At 42.3% G+C, this 24,729-nt stretch overlaps 1 protein-coding gene across 4 annotated transcripts in view; it reads left to right on the top strand.

Annotated features, from left to right (window-relative positions):
* The window catches only part of dync2h1 (dynein cytoplasmic 2 heavy chain 1), a 126,423-nt gene that overhangs the window by 44,494 nt on the left and 57,200 nt on the right, over positions 1-24,729 (top strand). For 3 of the 4 annotated variants that reach the window (XM_080289270.1, XM_080289271.1, XM_080289269.1), the window contains exons 53-73: positions 3,139-3,263; positions 3,697-3,945; positions 4,325-4,433; positions 5,150-5,263; positions 5,821-5,963; positions 6,305-6,386; positions 7,334-7,497; positions 7,969-8,106; positions 9,260-9,373; positions 9,524-9,684; positions 10,109-10,232; positions 10,404-10,525; positions 10,829-10,915; positions 11,434-11,560; positions 12,592-12,733; positions 15,227-15,336; positions 15,643-15,663; positions 16,647-16,745; positions 17,427-17,550; positions 20,304-20,467; positions 20,660-20,779. In XM_080289270.1, the coding sequence (XP_080145396.1) occupies positions 3,139-3,263; positions 3,697-3,945; positions 4,325-4,433; positions 5,150-5,263; positions 5,821-5,963; positions 6,305-6,386; positions 7,334-7,497; positions 7,969-8,106; positions 9,260-9,373; positions 9,524-9,684; positions 10,109-10,232; positions 10,404-10,525; positions 10,829-10,915; positions 11,434-11,560; positions 12,592-12,733; positions 15,227-15,336; positions 15,643-15,663; positions 16,647-16,745; positions 17,427-17,550; positions 20,304-20,467; positions 20,660-20,779 (2,639 nt within the window). The remainder of the gene's footprint in view (positions 1-3,138; positions 3,264-3,696; positions 3,946-4,324; positions 4,434-5,149; positions 5,264-5,820; positions 5,964-6,304; positions 6,387-7,333; positions 7,498-7,968; positions 8,107-9,259; positions 9,374-9,523; positions 9,685-10,108; positions 10,233-10,403; positions 10,526-10,828; positions 10,916-11,433; positions 11,561-12,591; positions 12,734-15,226; positions 15,337-15,642; positions 15,664-16,646; positions 16,746-17,426; positions 17,551-20,303; positions 20,468-20,659; positions 20,780-24,729) is intronic. The other variant, XM_080289272.1, reaches the window with a different exon arrangement.

The following is a 24,729-nucleotide window of genomic DNA, read 5'->3' as shown; positions in this document are numbered from 1 at the left end:
AAAAATCAGCATAAAAATCAATAAAAATCAATATAAGAAGCAAAGCATTCAAGAGCAAAGAGATGAAGCGTCCACACTCACAAAGGGGAGGAGCCTTTGTGAGTCAAGTTTAACCTCTCAGCAGGTAAGCATGAAGGCGCCACAGATCTGGGCGCGGATGAAACACTTCTCCTCCCGCCTGAGAGAGGAGATCCCTGCGGAGAGGAAGCTGCCAAGGACTCGCTGCTAGCAGGCTGATTATCTCTGCATACCACGACCTTGTGGGCCACCAAGGGGCCACTAGAAGCAGAGAGAGAGTGACTGCCGACGCACTCTCTCTAGAACTGGAGATATCATTTCCACTGGGGGAAATGCATACAGGAGCACATCTGGCCATTGGTGCGCTAGTGCGTCCATGCCCAAGGGTGCATCGTGGTCGATTATGGAGAAGAACAGGGGGCAGTGAGTATTTACCCTGGAGGTAAAAAGATCTATTTGCGCCTTGCCAAATAGATCCCAAATCTGAGCCACTATTAAAGGGTGTAACCTCCATTCTATCACCAGAGAGAATGGAGGACCCCCCCCCATGGAGAGAAGGTCTGGCCCCAGGTTCAGGTGGCCCTTAGAGACACAGCTCTAAGTGGTTGATGTGCAGCTCGTGCTGGGCTGCGGACCAGATCCCTCTCACTGATGCACCCTCACACAGCTCTCCACACCCTCTTAGGGAAGCATCTGAGGACACCATTTTGCAAAACAACACCCTCCCAATCCAAGAGCCCTGATGCAGCAGCCCGGGCTCCCTCCAAGGACGGAGAGCTAGCATGCAAGATGCGGTTACCGTCAGCCTGCTCCGGAGGTGACGCAATGCAAACAGGCGGTGAGAGAGCGTCCAGTGTTGAAACGCTCTCATCTTTAACTGTCCAAGTGGCACTATGGCGATCATAGATGACATCATGCCCAACAAATGTAATATCGTCTGGAAACGCAGTCTGTGTCCCAGCTGAAACTGAGCGAGGCAGCGATTAAACCAGCCACTCTGTTCTCAGACAAACGTGCTGGAAAGTGAGCATATTTCCAAACCGAGGAAAGAAATCAGCTGACTCGGGGTTAGCGAGCTCTTTTGAAAGTTCACAGAGAACCCCAGAGTCTGAATGTGTGACAGAACCAGCGACAGCTGTGTCTCCGCCTGCTCTCTGGAGCAAGCTATGAGAGCCCAGTCGCCTAGGTAGGCTAAGATGCGGATGCCTCTCTCTCTGAGGGGCGGTAGCGTTGCCTCGGCACATTTCGTAAAGGTGCGAAGAGCGAGCGACAGCCCGAACGGCAGCACTAGGTATTCGTAGGCTATGCCCTCGAATGCAAACCTCAGAAACTGCCTGTGTTTCGGGTGTATAACCACATGAAAATAAGCATCTGTTAGATCGATTGTTGCAAACCAATCTCCCGGGCCGACTGCATTCAAGAATTGTCTGAGTGTTAGCATCTTGAACCTGTACGTCCGTAGATATGTGTTCAAGACTCGCAGGTCAAGGATGGGACGAAGCCCTCCACCTTTTTTTGGAACAACAAAATAACGGCTGTACCAGATTTTGTCTGTCTCCGAAGTGGGGACCACTCGTATTGCTCTTTTCTGCAATAGCGCCTTTATTTCGTCTCTGAGTATCATGGCCGCCTCTGTGTCGACAGTCGTGTTTACGAGTCTCCGGAAACGAGACAGTTTGACCCGGAACCGGTAACCCATGGCAAAGGTTCGCAGCACCCACAGAGAGGGGGCGCAAGCGCGCCACTGAGGGAAGTGAGCAGCCAGCCGGCTGACCTGCAGCACTGACGGCGGGGCGTTGTTGCCCCTCAGTGTGTCTGCAGGGGACTGCACCACCTGCCTGACCTGGCTCATTCTGCCTGCAGGCTGAGCATTTGTGATTGTTTGAGAATAAACAACACTCTTTATTGACTGTAACATGGAAACATGTACATTCACACATTTTGTTGGATGCACCTTTTCTGGGGCACAACAATGAAAAACAGCAGGAACACTTGATGTGGTCACCTGAACATTTAACACACCTGAACAGGGAGTTACAACCTGAGGCATTTTGTGTGCAGGGGGTTTGTGCTTGGGAGAGTCAGAGTGTTAGGACATCGACTGGATAATCCTCGTCTTCAGACTCAGAAAGGAGAGGGTCATGCCGTGCGACAGCCAAGCGTCCCAGCACTTTTTCCACAAACATCACCCATCTTTCCAGGGTCAAGCGCCCGAGCTGGCGACAAAACGCACAGGCTTTGGGCTCCGTCAACGCTCTCCTAGTGTGGACGACCCCCAGGCAGACAGGGTAGGCATCGTGCTGTTTGCTGTCGTGCAAAGAGAAACCGCATCCCTCAGGAGGGACCATGCACATGTCATCACACGTCATCTGCCCTGAAGGTGTGAATAAAGGTTTCTTCAGCCAGGACACGCGAGGGCGTGATATCCATATCCATATCCATACTTATGTGTTGTACCGAGTGAATCGACTGAAAGGGAACCAGCTCACTGTGTTAGCAATAATACTATGTATTGTGTTTAATAATGTGCTTTACAGCAGTCTGGAAATCTGTGAAAAGATGTAGCTTTTGCTAGCTTTTGTCATAAAAATAGCACTGAAAACCCTTATAGAGAAAACTGGCTCGGTTACAAAGAGGCAGACAAATCTAATCTAAATCTTTAATCTAATCAGCTTGTAGATTGCCTTGTATCCCCAGTGAGGAATGCCTCTCCCAGACTGTGGCCACCTGGAAAACAGGGATTGCAAAAACAAAAATTTCTTGTGCACAAGTTGCTTATAAAGGCACAAACTACATTCGAGAATACAATTTGATGTCTGTTTGTTTGTCAACAACATTGTGCAACAATTACCCACCCTCATTTTAGGAAATCTGGTGAAGATGTGAATCATGGGCAAAGTAAAAACCCATCAAAGCTGATTGCAGATCTGGATCACTTTCTTTGAACTGACAAAATGGGCCATTTAGCCCTGATGGTGGATGCACTCTCTGCACTTCTGTGTTTCATACACAGTTGATTGCTAGTACAACACTGTCTATGCTGCACTTTTATTTTTTCTTAGACAACCTCCATGTAATTTAACATGTCCACTAATAGTCTGTTATTTTGTCTGTTTGCAGATGGTTTCTATGTGACATGGGGAGCGTCTGAGGGGGCTGTGATCACTCCTGGCCAGTCTCTGCCTCCTCATGGCAAACAACTGGGACGCCTGGACTCTACTGATTTAAAACAAGTTATACAGAAGGTACGCAGTAAGAGACTGTTGTTAGACTTGTTGGATTAACTGTGGACAGAAAGATGTGTCTACACAGTGTTACAGCAACTATAGGGATTTTCTCTTTATTCTTCTTAGCTAAAACACTGATATGGTCCTTATGTGCAAATGCGCTAATACAATAAATCATCAGTATATCAATAGCATTTTAGACAGGATAATCTGCACTAGTGTCATATTTTGCTAAAAAAGCTTAAACTTTTTACCTAATTTAAAGTAAAAGAAATGGTACTGCCACTTTGCTTTAGTAAATTTATAAACTTCTGTTTTTGTGCTTCTTTTTTCATCGTCATGTCTAACTCTGTGTTTGCATTTCTTTGTCTTTGTTTTCTTATTTTCACTTCACTGTGTTTGCTGCTGTGTACCTCCTTCACCTGTGTGTCTGTTCCTCGTTTTCCTCTAGGGAGTCGTGCTGTACAGTCGAGATAACAGGGAGCTGGATCTTCTCCTGTTCTGGGAAGTGTGCGACTTTGTGTCCAGGGTAGATCGGGTCCTAAGCAGACCTGGTGGGTCTCTGCTTTTGGCAGGGCGCAGCGGAGTGGGTCGGCACACAGCCACGTGCCTAGTGTCACACATGCACGGATACACGTTGTTTACTCCAAAAATCTCCCGTGGTTACACCCTGAAGCATTTCAACAGTGATCTCAAGACGGTAAGTGGATTTCCTTTATTAGATTTTATCTCTTTATCTGGTTCACATTATACTTTAATAAATTGCATTTGCAAAATGCTCTTAGAGATAATCACACGTTACACACTAATCCTGCAGGCTATATGGTTCCTATTCTGAAGAACTCCCTGTTGAGCATTTGTGTGTTTTTTTCAGATTGAGTGACACCTATAATTACCATTAAAAGTGAATAGTTACTGATAAAAGAATTGTCTGTCGTTTTAGTTGATTTTTATGCATTAAATCAGTACCCATTATCATATGTTGACAGATGTCTCACTTTGCGGAGGTTTAAGCATAGACTATGTAATCTCAGCTGATGGCACTATATAATATATTTGTGTGGATACTGTGTGATTAGGTGATGCAGCTGGCAGGTCTGGAGGGCCAACAGGTGGTTTTACTATTAGAGGACTATCAGTTTGTCCACCCAGCTTTCTTAGAGATGGTGAACAGCCTGCTGTCATCAGGTATGTGTTGTGTTTATTTATGCTTTTGCCTTATTTTTTTATTTATAGAAACGTGAGTTATTGGGACTCAAGAAATTGTAGCTTCATTTAAGAGTTAATGTTTAAACTGCGATTGTCACACTGCAAATCTTAAACAGTATTTGCAATATATAGCTGGACTATGGTTTTAGATGGGTTTATGTTCTGATAGAAGAAATTATTTTGACCTTTGGGTTTAGTCAGACCAGAATTTTCTTCCTGCTCACAGACTTCATGCTAGGCTAACCATCCAACCATCCCCCACTCCAGCTTCACTCTGAGCAGACAGATCTGAGTGGTTATTGGGTGATATTGTTCATCTTGCGTACAAAGTCTTGTCAAATGACTTTCAGCTCTAATTCAAGGGGTTTACCAAAAGTATTTCATTTACTGTTCAGGAATCATTTTCAGAGTCTCAAAAGTAACTGGGCAAACTACCAAAACTTTAAATATGAGCATTGTTTTTAATGTTCAGTTTCATCTGAAAAAGTGTGCCTTGTTGGGTTGAGATCAGGTAATCATTGAACATGTTCAATGATTACCTGACACACATTTCTTTCTTCTTCTTGCAAGAAGAAGAAAGAAATGTGTGTCTCCTAAAATTATAAACTATATATGAGATGTGCATTTGAATATGGATCATACACTCAAGAATTTTCTCTGTTGTAGTTCTAATGTATCCTGGGGACATTTTTCAGGTGAAGTTCCAGGTCTATATACCCCTGAGGAACTGGAGCCACTCCTCTCGTCACTGAAAGATGGTGCTTCCCAGGATGGATTCACCGGACCTCTCTACAACTATTTCTCTCACAGTCAGTATTGTGGTTTTATTGACAGCATGGTCCCTCTGTCTTTCTGTTGTTCATTGTTCCTTCATTAGGGCCTCTTCTCACTGTAAACCTCTATTATATGTGACATTTAGTTACAGAGATTGTTTTTTCTGTTTTTCTCCTTGATTATATCCGACTGTGTTCTTCTGCTTCATTGCTGCGCACTGTTGTTGGTACTGTATAAATGCTGCAATGTCACAGAGGTTGCTGCTTGTGAATCAAATCAATAACCATTATTGGCAAAGTAAAACCACTAAAGAGCTTACTCCTCACCTTTTCTCTCCAACTCTGCCAGATACAAGTTAATAAAGATGCTATTATGAATATGAATATTCTTTATTGTCATTGTCACAAGTACAATGAAATTGAAAGATGTCTCCGGTCAGTGCAACATCACGAAAGATAAATACTTAAAAACTATAATATATATTGGTATTATTAGTGATAATACCAATGCCTGTCATTGTCCCACACCGTGTCCACCTTTCATCAAAGTTTCCCGATGAATTCCCTTCACCACTGTCTCACATCCCACTCAGGAATCCAGCAGAACCTCCACATTGTTCTGATCATGGACTCCTCCAACCCTAACTTCACCATCAACTGTGAGAGCAACCCAGCTTTTTACCGCAAGTGCTCTGTCCAGTGGATGGAAGGATGGTCTGAAAGCAGCATGAAAAAGGTTAATATCAGAACAGCAAGATCAAAATGGGCATTAAATCATCAGCTGTTAATAAAGCTCACGCTAAGTGTTGCTTATGAGATTAGCAATGCACATTCCTTCCAACCTTTAAAGACAGACCTGTGTAATTCTGCTCTACTAATGTCTGTTGACCTAATACAGCAGCCCTAATAATGAATTGGTTTTCTCTCATTGTTGGAATTTTAAAATTGAAAACTTTTTTTTTTTTACTTTACAGGTTATTTTTAAAAATCAAGGTGTTGCGGTCATATTTGTGCACACACCAGTTCTTTTATAGTCACATTTGCAAATCTGGTAAACCTAAATGTGTTGCTTGTCAGATACCTGAGCTGTTGTTGGCAAAAACTGAGCAGGGAGGGGAGGAGACCGAAAGAGAAAAGGGCAGCAAGAGGAAAAGCTCAGGTAAGCACATGAACATTAAGTCACAGTTCATGAATGATTGATGATCTCTGGACTTAAAATGTTGTCAGATAGCTGATAAATGCCAATGCAGAATTGTATACACGCGAAGCTATCACCTTCACAATGTGAGTGACTTTGAAATAGGAGTGATGACAAAGTGCATTTGAGCCATTTTATAGTTGTTCATGCTGTTGGCATGATTAATCACATTGAAAAACGAAAAAATTAGAACTGGTCAATGTTGTTTAAACAAATAAATAGATAATCAGTCTCGTATTTATTTTCTATTTATCTACAGTGTAATAGTACTCACAGACTGCACAACACTTTGTTGAATCACCTTTGGCAGCAATCAAGTCTTTTTGAGTATGATGCTATAAGCTGGCGCATCTATTTTTGGGCAGTTTTTCCCGTTCTTTGTTGTAAAACCTCTCAAGCTCCATCAGGTGGATAGGGAGGGTGTGTCGATGCATAGCCAGTTTCAGATCTCTCCAGAGATGTTCAGTCGGGTTTCGGTGTCTGATTCCCTTCAGACATGAGACTCTGCATTCAGGCCAAAGAGTTCAATCTTTGTTTTGTCAGACCAGAGAGTTTTGTTTCTATGGTCTGAGAGTCTTTCAGGCAAACTCCAGGTGGGCTATCCTCTTACTGAGGAGGGGCTTCCATCTGAACTGTCTACCATAAAGGCTTTTATTGTTATTATTGTTATTATTATTATTGTTATTATTATTATTTATTTGTTTGTTTATTTTATTTTACTCATATTTCCATTTAGTCACTACCATGTGATAAATTAAGATGAATTATCTTATTTTATTAATAGTAGTAGTATCATAAGCTTATAATACTTAGACATATTTAATGGCTCTATATTTTTAGTGTAATCAGAATGACTTTATATCAACTTTTTCTCTTTGTGCATCTTTTTTTTCACCTGTGACTCTCAGGAGGGTCTGGGCAGGGGGATCTGTGCCGATTGTTCTTGATGGTCCATGAGTCATGCCGCGAACACGGTGCAACACCGAGCAAGTACATGGCCTTTCTGCATGTTTACACCGCATTATACAGTCGGAAGCAAAAGCAGCTTACTACAAGACAGCAGCATCTGCAGGTAAAATTGCAAATCTACCCTGTGATACAGAATTATAAGTAGTATGAGTTTTACTACTTCCGTAAGAAGCAACTTATTTTTGGAACAACTGATGAGAATTGTTTATCCTAGACTTGAAAATCGATAGATCTACACATAAAATAGCTCTTGATTTGACTTTTAGTGACGATAAGGGTTTTAAAAGAGCCTTGCGGTGAAAACGACACACAGCAAATAAAAGACATGGATTAGAGAAGTTATTTGGTTTTTGGAACTGTATCCAGCCCTGATAGATGAGCTTGTGCCCAGCATTCATCCTGTGTAGTATTTTATTTAAAGTTTTACTGCAGTTTTACACACTGATATGAGAAAGTACAATTACAAAGCAACCGTAAATGTTGTTGGTAAACATTGCACACACAAATTCCATTGAATCTTTAAGAGGAAACAAGTTTGACATTACTTGTAAAGTAATACATGTTATGTCTACAGGCAGGCGTTTCTAAGCTGAATGAAGCTAAAACATTGGTTGATGAACTAAAGAGGCGGGCTGCAGAGCAGAGCGAACTGCTGAGGACTAAACAACAGGAGGCAGATTCTGCCCTGCAGGAAATCACAACCTCCATGCAGGTGTGTATGTCTGTGCTGCTGGTGCATTGTCCGCTAGTGACTGTGTATTGGGATGGGTGGATGTGGGTATACGTGTGTGGCTCAGGACAGTAGTCCTGCAGGGTTTCATGTCTTTTCTAACTTATATCTATTCTATGTCTATCTATCCAACTTCTCTCCTCTCTTCTCTTCTCTGGCTTTCTTTTTCATCTGCATTGCATTATACAAAAAACTTTCTGCCTTTCCCATGGCAATATCCTCCCTGCTGTGAAGACACTATTTATTTAGTTTGTGTACGTATGTGTATTTGTTTGTTTTGTGACTTTCCTTTCATTCTCATCTCCTGATACCCCCATTTCCATTTCCTCCTGCTGGGTCTGTCTCGAGGATGGATGGTTGGATAGATGTGTGGAGGGGGAAAAGGAGATGAACCTTGTTCATTAGTTATGATATCCTTCTATCTTTCACTCTGTGGGGATTGGGTTTGTTGAGTTAGAGGGCGGGAGGAAGAAAGGAGATGAGAAACAAAAATAAGAAAGAAAAAGAAATAACTGTCAGAGGAGTCAGTTTTGCAGAGTGATAATTAAGAACTAGACTCATCCCTTTGGTCTGTAGTAGCTATGTCGCCTGTGGGGATGGAGACAGCAGGGAGAGAAGCGAGGAACACTGGAACAACGATGGGAAGAGTGTAAACAAAATAGATGGAAGACTGACTGAGGCTTGGCAAAGATGGAAATATTAAGAGAGCCGTTAAGGAAGAATGAAAATAAGGTTTGGAGCAGAAAAGGGGAATATATGTGGCATATAGCAAGACCTGGAGCCTTGACTATGGAAGAATTATAGGGATGGGAAAAAAAGCCAATGTTGGGATTAGCTTTAGATGAAAATGTGATGTGATAAAACTTTCAGGTTTGAAGAGGTCAGAGAGAGGACCTGTTGGAAAATGATGCGGCCAAACATTTGTCCTCACTGCTTTTTCATCATCAGTGTCACAATATTCCTAAAAAAATCCTATAAATGTAAAATACAATACAGATGATTATATAGAAATCATATATTCAGCTGCTTACTTTCAATCCTGATTAAGCCTTTTTCCCCTAACTTCAGTACATGCTAAAAGCCTGTTTTTTAATCTAGTGTACTGAACATTTTCCTTATTTTTTGGATTTTCCAGAATGCCAGTGACCAGAAGGCAGAGATGGAAAAATTGAAAGGGAAAATGGCTCAAGAAGTGTCCAAAATTGAAGAGAGAAAAGCCAAAATCGACGACGAGCTGAAAGAAGTACAGGTAAGTGGTTTGTTGCCTGTTTTTGTGAGCATGCCCATTTCTGTAAGTTACGAGAAAACATCCCCCCTTTTCAAGGCTTGCAATCCCCATTGTGCTTATCCTTCACGTACTTGTGCATCTCTCGCTGCCTTTTCCCCTGCTGCCCTCTAGCCTTTGGTAGATGAAGCAAAGCGTGCAGTTGGAAACATCAAGCCTGAAGCGCTGTCTGAGATCCGCTCCCTCCGCATGCCTCCCGATGTCATCAGAGACATCCTGGAGGGGGTACTGAGGCTGATGGGCATCTTTGACACCTCCTGGGTCAGCATGAAGAGGTGAGAGAAAAGAGATAGGAAGAACGTGTAAAGGGATGGATAGGAAGATGAAGAGTTACCCTGTTGGGAGTAATTAAATTGATGAGGATCTTCGACACCTCTCGGGTTAGCAAAAAGAGGCATTAGGAGGTGATGAGGTGTTAGAGAATGGGTGGGAAACGAGGAAGAAAAGGGAAGGATAAACAAAGCCTTTCTGCACTGCTAATGAGCGAGTGTAGGTTGTGTGCGTATATTTGGGCGGGGTGGTGCTGGGGGTGGGGGGGGCAACTGTTCATGCTTAATTAAGGAAAAAAAGGCTCATATTTTAGGCTTGAATTAACATTAAACTATCTGCTTTATGGGTTAATTTGATCTCTTTCTGATGATTTCATCTGTGTTTGGCTTTAATGTTGAACTCACACATGAAAACTCCTCTCTTCTCTAGCTTTCTAGCTAAACGTGGTGTGAGGGAGGACATAGCTACATTTGAAGCCAGGAACATCACTCCTGAGATTCGCCAGAGTGTGGAAGAGCTACTCAACAGGAACAGGGCTTCTTTCGACCCTAAGGTCTGCCTACCATAGTAGCAGAATCAGAATTAGATGTACTGTTGGAGGTTGTTATTACAGCTTGATTGTTTTTTTTGTTGTTGTTGTTGTTGGTTTGTTAGTGTGTTTGTCTTCTAAAGAAGTTATTATGGCTGTTTCACTGATTTGTAATGCTACTGTTGTTTCATTCAGAATGCAAAGCGTGCAAGTGCAGCAGCTGCTCCTCTGGCTGCCTGGGTCAAAGCCAATGTCCAATACTCCCGCGTCCTAGAGAGGATAGAGCCACTGGAAAGAGAACAGGCTGGACTTTTGGAGTAGGAAAACACACAAACACAACTCTATAAAAGACCGAAAATGCTTTCAACCTGTAAAACGCTGTATGTTTAAACAAAACAAAAAACAAGAAAGTTGAAGTTCTTGATTAAAAAAATTAAAAAGTTGCTAAGTTTTGTGAAGTAATTTTGATCTAGATTGTATTATTTTAAACAAACTTGTGATCACTGACTTCATCTAATTCTACTCAACTCTAACTCACGCTCAGTTTCTCGATGCTACACATGCAATAAATGATACATAAAGTAAGTCAATAAATCAATGCGTGTGTTGTATGTGTCCAGAAACCTGAGGAAGACTGAGAGTAGGAAGAATAAACTAGAAGACCAGCTCAGCACTGTTGGAGCCAAAGTCAATGAGTTGAAAGAGAAGTATGCATCCTTCCTTCACCAATTAATCCTTCTATACTGTGTAGTTTGGGTTTTGCTTCTGGTTTTTGCGTGCTGTTGTCTTAAATTGAGATTAGGGTTGTAGTTTCTTTTAATCTTGAACTGTTGATTTGTTGATGCGATGATGAGCCACCTAAAAATGAACAACAACAGCAACAAACATGGGCAGACATTTACCAGCATCAGTGTTTACGACATCAGAGCACAACAAAGGGTCGAACTTCACACTTTACATTAGTGTCACTGAGCTCCCTGCGCTCTGTCCTCTTTAGTCTTCAGTTTTCCTCCTCCTCATCCATGTTCAATCATACAATACAATCATCTTATAACTGAAAGATGTCCTACTTTCACTACACTCATTTTCTATATGACTCTACCTGCTGTAAATGTCATAGAGGAAGCCTCACCTGTTATATTTACAGTGCATCTTATCGTCTTGGGTAAATATTACAATACATCTGCTTTCGGTTGGCTTTTCTTTCTCCTTACTTTCTCTGCAGGTTTCAGTGTCACACTGCAGAGGCAGCTAAGTTGGAGGCCGATGTGTCAAAAGCTCAGGACACGATCACTGCTGCCCAGCAGCTTATATCACAACTGGACGGAGAACACACACGCTGGAATGCACAGGTAGTTTGATGTATGGCTGTGATGATATATGTATTGGTGGGGGAGGTTATACACATTTACTCAAAAAGAGGCTCATTTGCCATGTAAGAGCAACAGGAGCCGTGAGTGTCTAAGAGCTCGTGGGTGTGTGTGTGTGTATGACAGGGGGGATGGATCCCGGTGTCTTGGGTCCCTTCTGGCTGTTTTTACTCCTCTCCACAGCATCTGTCTGCACCTTAATTAAAACACTCAATCTCTTCCTGACACGCTCGCTCGTACACACACCCTCAGTCCCACCGTCTCCCTCAAGGACTACACCAGAGAGCCAGTTTGCTCTCCACTCACGTATTACCATATACTTTCACGTGTACACACATACACTCACTTCAACGCTGTACAGTAGCTGTAGGTCACTATACATCAATACTTCTAAGCTGTTTTAGTGTTTCTCAGGAAGGGAAAACCAATGAGTCAGGTGTACACAGCTACAGTGTAAGTGAAACAGATGCAAGTTTTTAAGTAGGATGTATTAATGCAGTAGACTAGAGATCTCAAGGTCATGAAAACTTGCAACCTCAGATGTGGATATAAGTGGGGAAAAGGGTTAGCAATTAAGCCTGATGTTTAAGTATTTTACAGAGATGTGCGGGTGCGCCCGTGTTCCCCTGACATGCTATTAAAATACCTCAAAGGAATCCTGATGAACCTGGAAGTCTTTACAGCTGTGTCAGTAAAATCGGTGCAGAACAGCAAGTGTGTTCCAGGTCCTGCACTTGTGGGTTAGCATTTTTTCGTCTAGTTAAACATTTTATGTGGTCATTTGGTATTTATAACTGTGTTTAGTATTAAAGAGTCATTAGGAAGAAAACCAAACAAAAACCAAACATGTTTTGCACTGAGCCATATTAGCAACATATGAGCAATGTACCAACTTCAGTTCTCTCCTTGCTCCACCTTCTTTTCTCACATCCACGCCTTTTCTCCCGATACTGCCCGTCACTCTAATGTGATTAGTTTTTATACTTTGTTCACCTACCTGTATTTTGTCCTAGATGTCCGAGATAAAGAATGAGTTGGATACGCTCCCTGTTAGAGCCTTGCTTGCGGCAGCCTTCATCACCTACCTGTCTGCAGCTTCGGAAGACCGTAGACGACAGTGTCTGGACTCGTGGATGGCTCACTCTGGACTACAGAGTAAATATATCACTAGTTCTTTTACCACACTAGCAACAGCATATGGCAAGTCCTGTCCCAAGCAGCCTACTCAGACACCGCTGCCCACACACAACATAACGGACTCTACTGTTACAACATGGAACATACAGACGTTACAGCTCCAGGGTCTTCTCGAAGAGCTTGTTTGCCATTTAACTAAATAAATGGTAATTTTAATTTTAATTTATAATGATGTTATGTTTTAATCCCAGGCTCAGAAAGCATCACAGTACTTGATAATCCTGTTTTGTGACTTTGTGTTTTTTAATGATATGATACTACATCAATAATCAATACCCCAGTAACTGATCTCCACTTCATATTTGAACTATAATGACTTCATATTTGAACTATAATGACTTCATATTTGAACTATAATGACACTCCCGAAACATCAGCTTCTGTTCTATGGGAAGCAGGGAAAGCTGTGATGAGAGGTAAAATAATTTCTTTCTCATCACATAAAAAGAAAAAAGAAAACAAAAATATTCAGGAATTAGAAAAAAACATCAAATCACTAGAAGAAGCCTACGCGTCCCACCAAGATCAGGAAACATTGAACAAAATACGCAAAACAAAACTAGAATTAAATGAGATAATTGATAAAAAAACAAAATTCTTAGTACAAAGACTACGCCTACAAAATTATGAACATGGTAATAAATCCGGTCAATTTCTAGCAAACCAGCTAAAAATAAATAAAGAAAAAACAACTATATGTGCTGTTCAAGATTCATCTGGGAACACATTATATGAACCGATACAAATAAACAACATTTTCAGGGATTTCTATAAAACGTTGTATTCACCACAAATAAACCCATCTAAAAAAGAAATTGATCAGTTTTTGGACAACATAACTCTTCCAAAATTATTGGACACTCAAGCAATGGCACTGGATTCACCACTGACACCAGGTGAACTCCAGGAAGCCCTGATAAGTATGCACAATAATAAGGCTCCAGGTCCAGATGGCTTTCCTGCAGAATTCTACAAAGAATTCTGGTCGATTCTAGCACCAGTTTTCTACAGAACGTTGTTGGAAATTAAAGAAAAGGGCAGACTTCCATCAAATATGAATTCTGCAAACATTAATCTCCTGCTAAAACCAGGCAAAGACCCTGTATATCCCTCAAGCTATCGTCCAATATCCCTTATAAATGTAGACCTTAAAATAATCTGCAAAGCTCTCTCAAAGAGACTGGAGAAAATAACCCCCCTCTTAATTCATCCTGACCAAACTGGTTTCATAAAAGGTAGGCACTCATCAACAAATACACGTAGATTACTTAATTTGATAGACTACTCATACAGTAAAAACCTAGAAACTACAATATTCTCTTTAGACGCAGAAAAAGCATTTGACAGAGTTAACTGGAAATTTCTATTTGCAACTTTACACAAATTTGGTTTTGGATCCTCTTTCATAAACTGGTTAAAAATATTATATAATTCCCCAACAGCTTGTGTTAGAACAAATGACCAGACATCCTCCAGCTTCTGTCTCTTGAGGGGCACCAGGCAGGGATGCCCACTCTCCCCTTCACTATTTGCAATTTTTATTGAACCACTAGCAGCAGCAATTAGACAGAATTCAGTAATTAAGGGCATAAAATGCAAGAACGTGGAACATAAAATCAGCCTTTATGCGGATGATGTGTTACTCTTTCTCCAAAATTCACAAACCAATATCTCTGGGGTGATTGAATTGATAAACTCTTTTGCAAGAATATCAGATTACTCAATTAACTGGTCAAAATCTACAGTCCTACCGATTAATTGCTCCTTCCATAATTCCTCTTCTACACCACTGCAATCGGGAAATATAAAATATTTAGGTATTAATGTTTCTCCCAAGCTTGCAGATCTAACTAAATTAAACCATATCCCACTTTTAAAGAAGGTAGAAGATGATCTGGCTAGATGGAAATGTCTACCCATATCACTCATGGGAAGGGTTGCCGCTATAAAAATGATGGTCTTACCAAAAATAAATTATTTATTCTCAATGATCCCAACTAAACCGCCACAAGATTGGTTCAGATCTCTAGATTCATGTATATCGAAATTGCTTTGGAAAAATAAACCCCCACGTATAAGCTTAAAAACACTACAAAAGACCAAGGATAAAGGAGGACTAGAACTGCCTAACTTTCAGCACTACTTCTTAGCCAACAGGCTTCAGTTTATCTCAGGTAATTTTAATTTTAATTTATAATGATGTTATGTTTTAATCCCAGGCTCAGAAAGCATCACAGTACTTGATAATCCTGTTTTGTGACTTTGTGTTTTTTAATGATATGATACTACATCAATAATCAATACCCCAGTAACTGATCTCCTCTTACGTTAATATAAATGCATTGAAATTGTACATGAAAAGCACTAATTATTATCTCAGTGATATTTAAACTGAGGTATGGTGACAATAAATACAAATAAAGACACAAGCCTTTTTGTTGCTTGTTTCAGAGTTTGACTTGCGATCATTCCTGTGCTCGGAGAGTGAACAGTTGATCTGGAAGAGTCAAGGGCTGCCATCAGATGATCTCTCAATGGAGAATGCACTGGTTATACTGCAGGTTAGACTAATATTTCAAATCTGCATCTACAACGTGACACAGGGATTTACTAAATATAAACACTAATTTCAGTCTCTTTTTGCCTACTTTATATAAGGATGTTATTAATACTATTTATGCATTGGCTTGCTTATTTCACATCACTGTATAAAATATTTAAAAAGACATTAAAGTACAATACAAACCCAGCATTAACATGATAAAACAAGTCTAGCTGTACCGAAAGTTGTGTCCTTGTTGCCATACGTCTGTGCTCCATTTGGTTGTATCGTGTTTGTGTGTTGTTTTTATCATCGCCACCACCAGATCAATGCACTCAAGTTGAAGGTAAGAAGTCCATCATTCATCCTCGTAGCTGTTTCCTACATAGCTAGTTTATTTATTTAGTGTTTCTTTGTCTCTCTGTTTCTCTTTTGCTTTTGTGTTTGCCTTGAAACTAGTGAGAAAGAGATGTGCTGTCACTTTATTAGGTACACCTAGAGAGTACCAGGTTGGACACCTTTTGCCTTCAGAACTGTCTTAATTCTTCGTGGCATAGATCTCGCACATCCCAGACGTGCACTATTGGACTGGGATGGTGACTGTGGAGTCCATTTCAGTCATGTGAACTCATTGTTATGTTCAAGAAACATAACAATGAGACAGTTTGAGATTATTTGACTTTTCTGACATGGCACATTGAGTTCATGCCATGTGGTTAGAAATTTGCATTAAGGAGCAGATGGACAGGTGTACCCAATAAAGTGTCTAGGGAGTATATGTACGCATACACTCTCGCAAAAATGACATAGATCATATAAAATTTTGGGGGTTCTTGGAGACATCAAATGGTCCGCTCTCTCGCTGAATGTGCCGTAACTACTTGTGGGCAAATTGTCAGTGGTTCCATGTACAAGACTTGTAGATGATTTGCCTCAGAACTGATTTGTCAGGCTCATGAGCATTCACAACCATTTTTTTCCTAAAGGCATTAGAGATCTTTTTATATTGCTGCACACTTCAGCTGGTACAAGAACAGTGGACCCTATCCGGATAGAGATTTCAAAAACACTGGTTTCAGCTTTCACTGTATAAACAAACTGTAATCCTTGGTGTGTATGTGAGAGGGAGTAAGAAAGACGGCGAGAGAAAGACTCCTGTGCCTGATATAGGAAGGTGGTAAGTATGATAGCACTGTGACGGGGCTAAACCATATGCATACACACATGCAGTGCACATCATTTTCTAGGTGAGTTGTGTGCTTTATAAGTAAAACTATCCTAAAACAACGTCAGCTGAAATGTCCTGCTTTCTCCTCATTTCTGACTCAGAGTGTTGCGTGTCCATTCCTGATCGACCCATCATCCCGAGCTACAGAGTGGCTATGTACACATCTCAAACAGCACAGATTAGAGGTTATCAACCAGCAGGTAACAACACACAATCAGTAACGTGTCGTGGAATGGAGGGTCATTAATCTGTTAGATTTTGCAAAATCCTGTGCACACACTGGTGATGTGCTTTGTTTAATTCAGTTAACCCTCATTCTAACCCGTTCTTTCTTCTTTTTCTAAATTTTCCGTTAGACATTCTTGACTGATCAGTTTCTTCTTGTCTAATGAATCCAAGTTTCTCTTCTTTACTAGAATATCTTAATCATTTAGAAGCAAGCCTTAACCATACTTTGATCGGTCCAGGTAATGATTTTAGCAAAAAGTTATGATGATTACATTAAGTAACACTGGTGTCCATTACTTATCACTTAACTGTTACATATTAATTACTGCATTAGTGTCATCAGGTACACTGAAAACACTCATTTAATTATTTATTTTTTGTATATGTATTTAAATTGGTTGGTTTTTGCTTAATAACTTGTTAAAACTCTCTAGATGCTCTAGATGTAAATGCTTTGTTTAGAAAGAAAATATAAGATTTATTCATCTTCCAACTGTAATTTTTTTTCTTTTTTTTCTTTTTTAATCGTAATCGTACTACAACTATAATTACTCTTCCATCCACCAGATACACGAGAGAACTGTGTTACCATCCACCTCTAGAATTTAATGTAATCTCTTAGTACTGGGTGTCTGTGTGGCTTCTCTCTATAGGATAATAACTTCATGACATCCCTAGAGCTGGCAGTCAGATTTGGAAAAACCCTTATCATCCAAGAGATGGATGGAGTTGAACCTGTGCTCTATCCGCTGCTGAGGAGAGACCTAATAGCACAGGGTACTCACACATTCTCACAAGCACAAACACCAATTTCATACAAAGTTGGGCTGAAGAACTCTTTTGGGCATAATTCAGAGGCTTAAGCAACCTCAGGTTGCTGACTACTCACCTCTATCCAGGGGCTACTTTTCTGCAGCGTAGTGAAATCCCATTCTGAGGGATATTGCCTCAAAGTTTAATTAACCAATCCTGACTAGTGCATTGGGCCATCACAGTACTTCTTCTCACTCTCAAAAGCCTTACTCTGTAAAATATTAAGTAAATCAAATGGTTAAACATTGACTATTCATGTTTTATTTTATATTCAGACAAGACCTTTCCACAATACAGTCACAGTAAAGGGAAAGTTAAAAGAACTCAGCCAAAATGCAGAAGCACCCCTCATTTCTCTATAATTTACTTCAAAGTTGCCAGACTTCTAATATGTTTTAATTGGTCTTCAGTGTTTTAGTTTTGGACATGGTTTTTTTCCACTCATTTTCAGGCCTTCTATCTTACCATTGTTTTTTGTTTGTTCGGTTGCTTAACACTGTCCTGTGAATTGTTTACAGATGACTTGATACGGAACCAATTAGAAGCCTGATGCAAAAACACATCATTTGTTTACATTTCTTTATAAAATGTCTATGTCTGCCTTTATGAAATTAATCTATGAAAAATGGAAAAGATAAAATAGTTTTACAGGTATAAAAAATAATATTTTTCTGCTAAAAAAGGTGATTATTGAAGAGCTATTTGCTGAAAACATGGCATATATCAATATGGTGTAGACTTTGTCCTTAAACAATTTGAGGAAACTACAAAGCTGGTCACAAAAGATGAAGTGGCAGGCTTTAAAAAAACAGCCTACAGCAGATGAGCAGTATCATAAAGTCATGTCATCAAGAAATAGAAAAAAGTATCCGGCAAAGACCTGACACAGGACCTCAGAGATGCATCTGGCCCTTCAGTCAATTCATCTACTGTTCACTGAAGCATCAGCAGAAATGGTCCCATTGGAACGGTGGCAATTAAGAAGCCATTCTCAAGGAAGGCAAAAGGGGAGAAAAGGCTGAGCTATGCTGAATTACTCAAGAGCTGGACAGAAATCAGTGGTAACAGCTCTATAAAACACGGTGGAGGCTCTGTCATGGTTTGGGGCTGAATTTCAGCCAGTGGTGTTGTGGATCTTATCAAAGCGGATGGATTTACAAACATAGAAAAGTACCGTCAGATCTTGATCCCCCTCAATTCCTGTGGAAGCAGTTGTAGTTTGTTTAAATTTGTATGTTGCCAGCTGTAAAACCTGCTAAGGATCAGATTGTTTTTACTATGTCCCCATACATAAAACCTTAGAATTTAAATAGTGTGTACTTAATTTTTTACCAAACTGTAGATAATGATTGAAAGCCAATAGATTCAAATTAGTGTCTCAAGCCTTACATTTTGATAGTGAGTCTTGATGTCAGTGATATTAATAACTTATTAATAACTTGCTCCTGACTTACTTTTTTTTTCAACAAACGCCTGTGAAACTTTGTACCATGTCCATTATTTTGAGTGTTAGTTATATTTGAAAGAATTAATGAGCATACTGTGGGCGAGCATTACAAATGAAAAAGAAAAGTGTGAACGAAGGAGACGGTGGATAAATAACAATAAGTGAAAAAAGAAAACAGGTTTGCTGCATTATCACACTGTGGTACATAAGAAGTAATTGCTTTCCGTGTGTCACTTCTCATTATTTGTACAATCACAGAAATGGACCTTTCAGGTAAAGTGTGGTAGTTTCTCAGTAGCAGCTCACTTATTGATTTTCCTTGAATTACCTAGTCTTTGTTCCTTGCCTTTTTGGAAAGGCAAGAGAAACAGCAAAGAGAAAGAGCACATTAGACTTTTCAGTTTTGAGGGTTTTTTCTGTATGCATGAGAATAAGATGCTGTAGAACCCTGGTGTTGTCTCATTTAGTGTCCATAGGTTTATGCAAATCTCACACATGAGAAACATGCATTCACTAGACATAAATATCTCTTATTTTACACAAGGACTAGCCTGTATGTACATAATATGATATTAAAATCCATCCATCCACCCATTTTCTTCAGTTTAAGCCTAATGAATTCTATGTAGTAAAAATATCACCAATTAATAGTCTCAAAATCTCAAAATGGTAGTTATTTTATCCACTTAATTTTCTCAAATACTTTGCAGCTGTTGGATATTAAAATTGTCCATAGAAAAAAAACATGCAGTGCAGTCCTTTGGTCATTCCATTTTATGGATGAATACTCTTTGAAATTGTCTTACAAAATTGGACAAAAAAAAGCCCCCAAATACAGCGTGTATTCATAGACGACTGGTTTTTGAAGCGTCTTCTATAGCCAGTAATACTTTAGTTTCTCCTTTTAGTTAGTTGCATTCCAATCACATATATAAAAAACAGAGGTTGAAAACATACCTGTAAAAATGATGTGTGATTCATAAGGCTCTGAATCATCCAGGGAGAGGCGGTTCGCTATTTGAAGCAGAATTGGAAAGAGCGGGGGCAGAGACAGTATGTGAAAGGGCAAGTTATCCACTTAAAAGTAGTGTTGAACAAGAAAGATTAAAGTGCTGAGACAAAAAATTTGACAGTTCTGCACTGCGGACATCTAGACGACAGAAGGGGAAGAAAGTAGAGGGAGAAAAGTAAAAGGACGGAAGGTAGGATAAAGTTAAAAGTTGATGTGAAACAAGGTACCTTGTTAAGAGACACATTTGCACATGTGCAGGTCCTAGATATGTGGTCCAGATAGGAGACAAGGTTATTGATTACAATGAGGACTTCCGTCTCTTCCTGGCAACACGGAATCCCAGTCCCTTCATCCCTCCTGATGCCGTCTCAGTGGTTACTGAGGTCAACTTCACAACAACTAGGGCAGGCTTGCGGGGACAGGTAACCCATTCAACCAGCACACAAATACAAATGCATATAAAATGTACAATGCCAGTAATTTAAAATGTACCTATTGAGCATAATCATGTCCAATAATAACTTTAAAGTTAATAACACAAATACATGGGATATATACTTGATGTGGCCATACAGTGTGCCCACTGGCTCTTTATTTGTGTGTCTGTATGTTAGTTGCTAGCCTTGACCATCCAGCAAGAAAAGCCAGAGCTGGAGACTGAGAAAACAAGGCTACTACAACAAGAGGAAGACAAGAAGATACAGCTGGCTCAGCTGGAAGAATCATTATTGGAGGTACTCATGCTAACATATACTGTGAGGGAAATATAGACAAGGATTCTACAGGGTGGGCCATTTATATGGATACACCGTAATAACATGGGAATGGTTGGTGATATTAAAGTCCTGTTTGCGGCATATTAGTATATGTGAGGGGGCAAACTCCTCAAGATGGGTGGTGACCATGGTGGCCATTTAGAAGTCGGCCATCTTGGATACAACTTTTGTTTTTTCAATAGGAAGAGGGCCATGTGACACATCAAACTTATTGGTAATGTTGTGGTGGACCACTAGAGGGCTCCACTCACACCCAGTGTTGAGGAAGTGTGTTGCTGTGTTTTGTGGCACGATGTGTTCAGTTGATGTTGGAGAGGAATAAAGAAGGAGTGAGAACTGAGAGCTCTGTGTTGTCCATACTTACCTCCACATTGGTGACCCCTGACTCGAGCATGCTACGGGCCGAAGATAACACAGACTCCGCTTTGGATGCGTCAGCGGCCGCCGGTCCTCCGCCTCCGGTTGCAGCTGTGGCGCTGAAACTGCCACTAGCTCTGTACCTATTTTAGGTGCTGATTTTCTGTGTGCTCATGGACTGCTTGTCGATGTTGCTAACAGACGTTTAATTGATGCTCTCTCGTTTTCTTCGCTACCCTGTTTTACTCGGGCCGCCGAGCCCCTGATTTGGGCTAATGTAGTGACCTCCGGGGATGCTTTTCAGCGTTTGCTTTTAGAGTTTCCATAGCTGTCTGTCCCTAATTTCTCTAGCACAGTAACGAAACACGGGGTGGAGCATTATATTCCCACGGTCCCACGGTGTTCGCATGTGCGCGCCGCCTCGACCCTGCGACACTGTCCATCACTCGGGAAGAGTTTGTAGCCATGGAGCGCCTTGGCATTGTACAGCGTTCAAACAGTGTATTGGCCTCTCCGCTTCACATGGTGAACCCAAATCGGATGGTCGGTGGCGGCCATGCGGAGATTTCCGCCGTTTAAATAATGCCACGGAGAATGACCGTTACCCCATTCCCCACATTCAGGATTTTTCGGCCAATCTCGCCGGAACCTCGATTTTTTTCTAAAATTGACTTGGTGCGGGGGTATCACCAGGTTCCCGTGCGCGCCGAAGACGTTCCTAAAACCGCTGTCATTACCCCCTTCGGCTTGTTCGAGTTTTTGCGCATGCCGTTTGGCCTGAAAGGTGCCGCCCACTTTCAGCGGCTGATGGACTCCGTTTTGCGCGGGCTGCCGTTCGTTTTTATTTACCTGGATGATATTGGTGGCCAGCTGCTCAGCGAGCCAGCACGAGTCCCATCTGCGCCAGGTTTTCCAGCGTTTGGCAGCGCACGGCCTGATCATCAACCCTTCCAAGTGCCAGTTTGGGTTGCCTGTTCTGGATTTCCTCGGGCACCGCATTTCCGTTGAAGGTGTGGTTCCATTGCCCGACAGAGTCCGGGCCATTTCGGCTTTTCCGCGTCCCACATCGGTTAAAGCGTTGCAGGAGTTCTTGGAGATGATAAATTTTTACAACCGCTTTCTTCCCAGAGCTGCCCACCTGCTCTATGCTGCCTTAAAAGGTAAAACAGACAAAGATCCCGTTGACTGGCTGCCGAACGCGTCCAGGTGTTTTCCGCAGCCAAGTCTGCGCTGGCTGACGCCGCCCTTCTGGCCCACGCCGCCCTGCTGGCCCACCCATTTCCGTCGGCGGAGATCGCGTTGACCACCGACGCGTCTGACGTGGCAGTGGGTGCCGTGTTGGAACAGCGGGTTTCAGGTCTCTGGCAACCGCTCGCCTTTTTCAGTCGTACGCTCCGGGATGCCGAACACAAGTACAGTGTTTTCGACAGGAAGTTGCTGGCCCTGCACCTCGCGACACGACATTTTCGTTTTTTCCTCAAGGGTCGCAACTTTACTGCATACGTCTACCACAAACCTTTGACGTTTGCCATGTCCAAGGTCTTTGACCCATGGAGCGCACGCCAGCAGCGGCAGTTGGCGGCCATTTCAGAGTTTACCACAGACATTCAGCATGTGGCTGGTAAGTCCAATCACGTCGCTGACTGTCTCTCACGCGTGTTGGTTTCTCCGGTGTATGTCGGCGTGGACTACGCTGCCATGAGCAACATGCTGACCCGGACATCCTTGCCCTTCAGTCAACAAAAACTGGCCACGTGCTGGAGGACACCCCTGTGTGGGACGGCGGTCCGCACCTGCTTTGCGACGTTTCCTTTTTTTTTTTTTTTTTTTTTTTTTTGTCTGTCCCATTTGGTTCTTTAGCCATCAGAATTGTTGTCTGAAGACCAACAAGGATACCCAATGGATTTATTTTGCCAAATGGATCATCGTGGCATTGCCGTATTGGTCCATTTGATGGACCTTTGTTTTTATTATTTATTTTATTTTATTTTCAGTTGTTACAGATGGGACAGACATGAGTGAGGGATAGGAAAGGGAGAAAGAAAGAGGAAGGAAAAGAAAAACAGAAGGGGAGAGGGACAGTGAGAAAGGGGGGAGAAAAAAAATCTCCTGGATCACCTGTTGAGAGAAAAAGAATAGAAAACAAGCAAAAAAACCCCAAAGCAACATACTAAACACAACACCATCGCATTAATCTAGCTAAGTGTAAACAGCAGTAAATACTAAATATTCAATGTTGCTGTGCAGCACGCAGGACAGACAGCGCACAATGTGCTTTGAAGTAGCAGCCAAGAAAGGTGTAATTTAAGTCTACAAACAGTGAACACCCGTGTGCACACCTGTGTGGATCAGCGTGCTTGTATTCAAATGGTTTCCACATGTAATGGTCTGCAAAAGGATGTAGAGAGCCATAGCCCCGTCCCCCAGGGCATGAAGCAGGCATGGAGGAGATCCAGGCCCCAGACATCCAGAGGCCCAAAACCCCCCCCCCAAAAAAAAAACATCCAGAGGCCCCAGAGTGCGAGAGCCCAAGGAGGACCACTGGAGGGGCATCCGTGCCACCCTCATGGGAAGGGCTGAGGATCCCCAGACGAGGCGTCACCCAGTAGCCACCGAGCAGAAGCTAGAGGGGGCTGCATCGGTGTGTCCACCGGCTCTGCCAGCAGCCAGCTGTGCCAGAGTGAACCGAGCCGCAGGCCCAGAGGCTGGAGGCCCGAGGGCCCCCCGCACCCCGGAGGAGGCCTGACCGAGCAACAGCCGCCAGGCCCCGCCAGGTAGCCACCGGGAGTGAGCTGGTACATACCTGAGCGCCCAGCCCCGGACACCAAGAACCACCAATGCACCGACCCCTGAGGGCATCAGTCACCGGCAGGGAGTGTGGTGAGGGGAGATAGGCCTTGGAGGGCCTGGGAGTTCCCAGAGAGGTGGAGTCTAAGACCCAACCTCACATATAGACACAGACAAACAGGCACACACAGACACAAACATGCATTCCCACCCTCATGCACACATATACAAACACTCAGCACTCACCCAACGTAAGGATTGACATAAATGGACATGTACACACAATCACACTCCCCAAACATACTCTATACCCTGGGTCCAGGTACCCTCGCCCCCAGAGGGGGAAACAGAACCCAGACCCAAGAGATGTTACCCTTCCCCCCGGGGTGGAGGCAAGCAGACCGTCCCAGGCTCCGCAGCAGCAGGGAGGCCAATCGGACAGCCAACATCTCCTCCCAGCCCCCCCGCCCCGATGGCTAGCAGAGAACGGGGGTGTGTGAAGCTTTGCGACGTTTCCACCGGCCACCCCCGACCAGTGGTTCCCCTTTCATGGCGTCGTCGTGTTTTTGACTTGGTGCATGCCCTCTCTCATCCTGGTGTCCGGGCCTCGGTCAAGCTGGTCAGCGCCAGGTTTGTTTGGCCGGACCTTCGCAAAACGGTGAAAGAATGGGCGGCGGCTTGTATCCCATGCCAACGCTCGAAAATCCACCGGCACACGCAGGCACCCCTCGAACCTTTCCGTGTCCCCGATAGGCATTTCGATC

Source organism: Astatotilapia calliptera, chromosome 14 (genome assembly GCF_964374335.1).
Source record: "Astatotilapia calliptera chromosome 14, fAstCal68.1, whole genome shotgun sequence".
Taxonomy (NCBI): Eukaryota; Metazoa; Chordata; class Actinopteri; order Cichliformes; family Cichlidae; genus Astatotilapia; species Astatotilapia calliptera.
This window is presented reverse-complemented; position numbering and strand designations above follow the sequence as displayed.